Below are 8,654 nucleotides of genomic sequence, written 5' to 3'. Positions count from 1 at the left end.
AAACCATGAAATTCCACATCTCCAATGACTCTGGTAAGTTCAGTCAATGAAATTCTGAATAAATCTTGCAAGCAGCTTCTGACTGTTAACATTAAGCATAGATATGAATTGTCTGCTGAACATCTCAGTCCAAATTACTTAAACACACAAAAATTCTCTGAAACTTCATAATGGTTCAGACAGGCCTAAGAGCCTTAAAGAGAATCCATATTCACCCATGATAAATCAATAAGAAACATCAATCCAATGACGATAAAATGATCTTCAAATAACAGAGGGAATTGGCTGCTCCACACCTGGATGGATGTCACAGAAAAATCAGACTTTATAGGGGGAATACCAGAAAGCCAGAAAACGTAGAATACTGCCATCCTCCAACAAGATTACCTTTCTCCAGTTTCAGGTAAACCTTATCTTCTTTATCTAGGTAAAGCAGGACTCCATTAGTAGCAGCTTCACGTGTAACATCTTTGTCTCCAGCGAATGCAGAAATTACTGGTTTTCCATTTAGCATCAGATTAACCTACAAGAAGAAAATCACTGAAAAGCTCTAGTTAAAGGAAAAATATCTACTGGGGATTATAAATGACATGGAGGGGATGAAGGATTGGGTAAAAGATCTAATGTTCGAAAAACACATCACTCTCCTTTCAAATTAAGGAACTTTATTTACTGGACTAAGATTGCTTGCCAAATTCATGTTTTATTACTCTGCAAGGAATTTTCTTAAAAACCAGAAGACAAATAGCGTCTATCTAGGCTAAGTACATGAAGCAGGGCCCCATTGCAGTACTTTTATTAGAGATTTACCATTTCTGCTCAACCCCAATTTTTTGGCAACAAAAGAACATGTGGCTTTCTAGTATGTCAGTGAAGAGGGACCACCCTAGTGACCTGATTAATCCAACTGCTGTAAGAATCTGTCAAAACATTCACAAGTTAAGGTACAGCAGTGATATGCTTAGCTTTGAAAAAAACTGTTTGTGAGACTGTACAAAATACAATTCCTCCCACTCCCATCCTACTACCTGCTAGATCTGTACCAATTTAAAAACATTTGTTATAATTAATAGTAGTTAATGATGATACAAACTACTGTAGTGACTGGCATATAGCAAATGACTAACTCCAGATTTTGCATCTGCCTTCTCCTCCTACTATATTTGAACACCCTCATATCTGAATGAAGCCTAAAATTGTGAAACATAGGGAGTTTGGGTTTTTTCAGCTCCGGAAGACTGTACCTTTATCCAATACTCATTGTCCTAAAGGTAAGAGTACATTAAAGAAAGAAAATCTAGAGCACTGACAGAAGGTTTAGCTTACAACTATAAGTGTTCTCTCATCTTCATGGATACATTATATAATAAAAATTTAGGAAATTTAGTCATGGTTTATCATGAAGATACATAAGTAAAGAAAAACCTTTACTCAAAAAAATGTGAATTTTGTTATCTAGGCATTTGCATATGCAAACATGGCTGAGATTTCAAGGCTCTTGACTTTAAAGACAATGATGTTTCTTTCCCTTATTAAAATAAAAGTAGTACTCCTGCAGAGAAATAAGAATGGCCTGACTCTGTGCTTCCTAAGATCCACTAGTATCAAAATCACTAAAGATAAACTAGAATGATAGAGATAATTAAATTTCTTGAACATAACCTAAAAGTTTATTTCATTCTTTTATACTTATTCTAAAGGTTTAATTACCAGCAATTAATGGAAATATGGTTCAAGTGGGATAATGTACGTAAAGTATTTTGCAACTCTTACTGTTCTGTATTTTTGCTATTTTTATTACTATTATTATTGTAATATCTGCTTATTTGAAGCTTGAATGAATCTGTTTGTCTTAAAATTGTCTCATTTCAAGTTCAGTGACTTTTTAAAATGAACTAATTTTAAAATGAACTAATTTTTTAAGTGAACTAAGATGACATTCATTTAGCATATAAAAGATTTTCTATTGAGATTCATTCCATTAAATGTGGTAAACCAACTCTTTTAAGAGTTATGATTTGAATAACTTTATATCACTATATCCATTGTCAACTTTTCTCATCCAGTGATACAAGGAATGAGCTCTGAGTCTAGATAGTATTTCTTAAATAACTACTAAGCTGATCATTTTGTTTGAAAAAGCAAGAGTTCATTTGTTCCCATATTTCCATCACAATTTAGAACCAAGACCATATATAAATAAGTCCAACTGTTTGGGTGGTTGTTTGAAGACAGAGTTTTTATTTTAAAAAAATAACATACCTGGATTGTTTGGCTCTGATAGACCTTGATTACATGAAAACTGAAACTGTAAATTCCTTTCCTTGGTGCTACAAAGACAGACTCCAATGTGAAAAAATTGCCCACATTTACTAGGATCTACAAGCAAAAATACACAGTAGTAATTAATATAAACATTCTCTCTTTCATCACACACATACAAAAAAAGCTGAGGGTGGGGAATGAGATATAGAGGGTCATTGACTAGTGACGACGGTCTTTAAGATATTCAGTTGCATTTGCGAAATTTATTGTCATTTAAGTGACTTGGAAAGTGTATTCCTTTGTAGAAATGTCACTCTGCTTTTAAAATGGCATAGGAAAAATGTAACTGCAGTGTAGAAGCAGCTCAAGTTCCAACAATGGTCGGTTGGCTTAGAAATACCCAGGGAGCATGTGAGGGCCTACTTAATATCAGTTTTATCTTATAAGTCAGACATAAGGCAATTGCTATGCATTTACATTACTACCCCCTAAAAGTCATTGATATGTCCAGAAGTGATGTTGCCAAGTCAACCAATCAACATACATGAAATTTCTGCAATCATCCCTGAAAACATTCTAGAGATGTGGGCATCCCTCCTTTTGGTGACATAATTCATGACACTGGACAGCTGGCACATGGAGTAATCAGAATGACTTAATCACCTAAAAGGATCTACCTACCCTCTGTCTAGCTTCCTAGTCCATTTGTCATTTCCATGGCATATAGGCCTGGAATGATAGGCAGAAGATAACATAAGAAATAGGTAGTGCCCATGATTTTACATCACTGATGTAGTTATCTAATTCTTATTCAAAGTTCAAAGGTCATTTCATAAGGAACATATTGCCCAAGGAAGAAACAAGGCAACAACTTCATTCCATAAACTGAAGTAGCATTTTATTGCCTGTCAAAGCAAAGTCAATAACACTAGACTTCAATAAGTACATCGTTATTCTAAATATATAAAATACACATATAACTTAGCTAGATTCTAAGGCTAGAGTATTTGTATTTGAGTGTGTGTGTGTGTGTGTGTGTGTGATGAATAGCTAGAATTTCTTCATTCTTCTCTAAGATGTATATTCAAGAAAATAATTTGTTCCTATAAAAACACTTTTCTCCCATACCAAATTCATGTTCCTAGTATATCTTCTAACACACACCTTAAAATATTCTCTTTTCTAGTCCTATATATCCATTATAACCTCCTACAAATTATCTGAGTAATGTACTAGCATAGATCATTCACATACCAATAATACAGTGATGGTGCCCAGCTAAACAAATTTTGTACAGCTGATCCCATGTGCTATTTTAATTTAACCTAAGATTCCACTATGTCTCAGATAAACACTCAGACTGCTTTTCTCTCACTTCATGAGCAGTGGACTTTAGAGATAAAATCACTGGCTCTGTTAATCATACTAAAGAGAGGGCTGTTAGAGTTTGTTGGTTTGGTTTTTGTTTTGTTTTGGTTTGGTTTTTTTTTGGAGCACATTTAAAATAATTTGAAGTGCTTAGCTGCATCTTTGTGATTTTAGTGCAAGTCGTACAACTCATTAACAATAATGGAAATTGCTGATTAGTGTTGACTACACAGAATGGCTGATGTTGACTCTACATTATAATTAGAGCATTTATCTTAACTATATTTATAACTGAATGTAGCTTGTTGTCGCCAAGATCTATCTCTCTCTGCACAGAAGAGAAAACCTTTCCTGTTCTAATTGACAGAAAGGTCACTGGAAAGGAACAGGAGGTACTGAAGATGTTTCAAATGGCCACAACATTCTAGCATTAATTAATTCATACTGAAATCAAGGGTTGTTTTATTCTTTATTACCTTGGGACTGGAAAAAAATTCCACCCAAGTCCAAAAGGTCACTTGAAATATAAAAACTACATTTGTTAATTTTCAACTTCCTTTTTCCCACCTTCATGGTATGGGTGGGGGGGAGATTCTATGTTTGCTGTCAGATATCAAGTGTGTTTCTTATAAGGAATTAAATAATTCATACAAATACTACCTCATTTCTTTCCCTTTGCCTTTCTAAATATCATTTCACTTGGAATCCTGCCTAGATATATAGGCATACACACATATATGTATACATTTGTGTATATATATATATACATATGTGCATACATACATATATACTTATACATATATATATATATATATATATATATATATATATATATATATATATATATATATATATATGTCTTTCCACATAAAGGTGACTGACCAATTGGTCAGGTTGTAGAATATTAATGTGTTCAGTGCTATTTGAGTTGGCAGCCAAAGTCTTTCCTCCTTTTATTTTTCCTACCAGCTACTGCTGAAGCAGAGCTGAAGTCTCTGGGAGTTCCCTCCAATCACAAACCCACAGGGACAGTCAACCAGGCTAAATAGCAGTGGCTGGTTACTCTAGTCCCAGAAAGTCCCTCTCTTCCTCACAGTTTGCAAGGCTGGAGGTTCAGTGGTGGTTTTGCCTTACTAGATAGAGAATGGAGGGATCTGCTTCCCTCCTTGTTTCCCAGGGGACCTCAGTAAATCTGCTGGCATCCTTTCCTTCTTCGGTTCCACAACTTTTCACGAAGTGCTAGAAAAGGGACCAAGTTCTACTTGGGCTGCAGCAACAAGAGAACTTAGAACGTGGGTATTGTTTGTGGTAAATGAAAGGAAGTGGGAGGGAGCGAGTTGGGAGTCTCTAGGAGACCCTGCCAGGCAAAAGGAGCCTGGAGTGAAACTCTTGGGGAAGCAGGTCAATCAAATATTTATCAAGCTTTATCAAAGGTACAAGAACAGAGAAATCACGACACTTATAAACCGGAGAAGTGAGGGAGTGGGAGAAATGTGAGTCTCCAGAAAACAAGATGAAACCCCCTTGGACTGAAAGCCCCCTCAGTTTCCATGACCTGTTGCCACCAAATTCATCCTGAGATCTTTTCTCCTTGCCCTTTTCTCTACCTCTAGCCAAGTCTGCCTTCTGGGGGAAAAAAAAACAGAAAGAAACAGGTGGAGGTTGCCTGGAAGCTCCTGACACAAGACACCATCCCAACAAGCAGGGTCGGGGACCCTCTCCCTTGAGCCTAAATCATTTTTTCCTCCTTCCCCTTTCTAGTAGGTCTGGTATAACTAGGCTCAGATCTAGGCAGCTATGGTAGTGTCAAGCTGCCTGAAGATCCCCACCCTGGACCCAGCTCTGACCTGATCGAAGTAAATAATGCGTGTCTTGTTACTCATCTCCGATGGTTCGTGGTTGGTGCTCCTCACGGCAGAAAAGGCAACCTTGGAGTTGGCTGCCCGGACTGAGATTCCCAGGGGAGATGAGGAAGAGCCCTTGGCGTCTGTAGCCGGATTAGAGTCGCATACCACCAAACACTTGCCCTCCAGGACTATGGGTTCAGTGTCGTTCTGCGCCCACACAGGCAGCCCGGGCAGAGTCAGGGCTAGGAGAACCGCTGGGACGATGGACAGCGCCTGGCTCCCGGAGCCCATCCTGAGCGACCTCGGCTTCAGCCGGCAGGCGCTCCCCAGCGTTGGCTCACTACCTCCCAGAACGGGGAGCTCTGAAACCAACCAAAACCAAGATCAGGAGCGGGTGCGGGAGCGGGAACCGGAACAGCGGTGGCAGTAGCAGCTGCAGCAGCAGCAACAGCAGCAGCAGCAGTAGCAGCAGCAGCAGCGTAGCACACACTTCCACCAGTTCTGTGGTTTAAAGTCAAAGTCTTCCCTTTAGCTCTCTCGCTCCCTCTGTTACCTTTGTCCTTTAAGGAGCTCATGCAGAACCCCTACCCCACCCTCCTCCCCCAAATATTCAACCCTTTTTGGTTCCTCCGCACCCACCCTTTTCCCTCGGCATCCAAAATGTCTCCCCCGAAAAATATTCTCACCCCAAACCCAAACACCCCAAGGTGTTTTAATGATGATGAAGGAAGATGTGAAAAAGAGAACTCAAGAAACAAAAACATCTGATTCTCCCATCATTTCTTCCATCAGATGCTCCTGGCTGGCCTTATTGAAGTCTGTCTGCATCAAGATATGGACTAAAGAGGTGGGAACTGCCCCGTCGCCTACCCAGATCCTGAGTCTGATATCATGGCCAGGGCGTTCGCAATTCCTAGTTTCTCTTCGCCACAAATTCCCCAAAGCCTTATGTCATACCAACACAGCCCAACTATGGGCTTCCTGAGCAGACAGAGCCAAAGAGTGGATTACTGTAGGACCTGCTCCTGGGATGCAGGGTGTGTGTGTGTGTGTGTGTGTGTGTGTGTGTGTGTGTGTGTGTGTGTGTGTGTATTCCCCTCTCCTTTAATGCCTTGGCACAACTTTCTTCCCACCGTGTACGAGGAAAAGAGTTGCAGACAAATGCACACACGGGTTATTTATAGGAAAGGCATGGGTTTGAGTTCTCTTACTGATAATCAGATGTCAGGTTCAGAAAAAGTGAACAAGCCTGGAAAACCCTCACGACCTGTAATTAAGGTGAACCTAAAAAACCAACATCAGATATGACCTGCCTATTTTTGTGAACTTAAGGACCCCACCCTCCATCTTCGAGGAGTCTACCTTGGTCTCGGGGTGTGTGTGTGTGTGTGTGTGTGTGTGTGTGTGTGTGTGTGTGTGTGTGTGTGTGTGTGTGTGTTTGTGTGTGTGTGTGTGTGTGTGTGTGTGTGTGTGCAGGAGCACTCCTGTCTATGTGTACAGCTGCCTATAATCCTATTCTTTCCCCTAAAACCCAATCCTTATCGCACAAAGCCCTTGCCTCTTCCTCTTAATTTTCTGCAACTGGCTAAGTGACTAGTCCTCCCCTAGCCCCTTCCGCAAAAGGCGACTCCCGTGTGCGCAAGATTTGGGGACTGTCCTGGAAGTACATCCCTGATAGCCCCTTCTGTAAAGTGAATATGCCTTTGCTCCAGTTGCACCACGCTGCCCACTGGACCAGGAGGGGAACGCCTAGCGCTGAAACAGCGTCCGATACAAGCGTCTGTCCCCTGGAATCCTTCCCTCCAAGCAAGCCAAGGGCTGCGCAGTCCCAAAGAAGTCCCTGCAGGGTCAGGGTCACTGACTTCGGGCAGTCAGTTATCCCTAAGGTAGATGCCTTTCGATTTCGTCATTTCGAGGAAGCACTACTCTGGCACCCATCCCCAGGGAAGAGGGAGAAAAGAAGGAATTAGTTTAGCTTTATTAGGAAAGTAAAGGTTCTTGATTTTGTTTGTAGGAGATTTTTTCCCCCTAAGCTCCGCTGAGTAAAAGCAGAAGGTAATATTCCCTTTCTAATAGATCAGCTAGGTTCTACTTTCACACATACACACACACCCCGCCACCACCACAACCATTATATTAAATCTCTAGTACCTAGGCACCTATTCCCTACGTGTAACTAGCTCTGAATAAGACTGTGATGTAAGCACACTTCAACTGCCCAACCATTGTCGCTAGATCTGTTTCCTCAGTCCCTCTCTGAGAAGTTTTATAGAATTGAAAGAAAAGAACTTTAGAGATAATCATTTTATGATGACAAAATGGAGGCAGAGAAAGAGTAAGTATTTAAGCAAATTTCACATAGCTAACATGGAGTGAAGACAGGAGTGGAATCCAATCGTTTTAACTCTTGATCCAGGATTCTTTCTCCTGCAGTCAGATACTCTTCCTGGAACTTCCCCACCACCCCTTTGTCAACTGCCTGCTCTGGGCAGGGCGGGATGAGAAATTCCTTCAAATTAAGGTGTAAATGAATAACAATTGATAATTCAACTCAATTCAGTTCATTTCAGCAACTATGTATTAAGCAGCTCCTAAATGTAAAGTCCTATAACAAGGAATACAATGATTTTTTTTTAAAAACTGCACAATCTCTCCTCCCCCCCAAAGCTTGCAATTAACTGGGATGATAGACATGAACATAAATATAATCCAAAGTTAAAATATGGGGCAAAAGAAAGAGACAAATTTATCTAGAAAAATTCAGAGAAAGGAAAAAATATTGAGGAAGACAGCCTAGCTGTTCCAAATTTCAAGCTGTGTTACAAAGCAGCAATCCTCAAAACAATTTGGTGGTTCTTGCTGTTGTTCAGACATTTTTCAGTCAGGTCCAACTCTTTGTAACCCTATTCATGGTTTTCTTGATGAAGATACTGGAGAGGTTTATCCTTTTCTTCTCTGGTTAAGAAATAAAATTAGGGTTCAGTGGATTAAATTAGATACACAGTATACAGTAGTAAGTTGTCATAGCTATCTAGTGCTTGATAAACTCAAAGATCTGAGCTTTAGGGGTAAGAACACAACATTTGACAAAAATTAGTAGGATAATTAGGAAGCAGTTTGACAGAAGCTAGGCATAGAAGAACATCTCACATAGCTTACCAAAATAAGGTCAAA

General features: G+C 39.8%; 1 protein-coding gene across 1 annotated transcript; it reads right to left on the bottom strand.

Annotated features, from left to right (window-relative positions):
* Positions 1-234: 234 nt before the first annotated feature.
* Positions 235-6,152, bottom strand: CBLN4 (cerebellin 4 precursor). Its single transcript, XM_072633498.1, is given in 4 exon segments — positions 235-523; positions 2,263-2,379; positions 5,481-5,836; positions 5,839-6,152. Coding segments are annotated over 4 exon segments (888 nt in total). The 5' UTR covers positions 6,056-6,152; the 3' UTR covers positions 235-325.
* Between the last annotated feature and the right edge of the window lie 2,502 nt (positions 6,153-8,654).

Source organism: Notamacropus eugenii, chromosome 1 (genome assembly GCF_028372415.1).
Source record: "Notamacropus eugenii isolate mMacEug1 chromosome 1, mMacEug1.pri_v2, whole genome shotgun sequence".
In the NCBI taxonomy this organism is placed as follows: Eukaryota; Metazoa; Chordata; class Mammalia; order Diprotodontia; family Macropodidae; genus Notamacropus; species Notamacropus eugenii.
The sequence above is the reverse complement of the archived record's forward strand: the minus strand, read 5'-3'. Positions and strand labels throughout refer to the sequence as shown.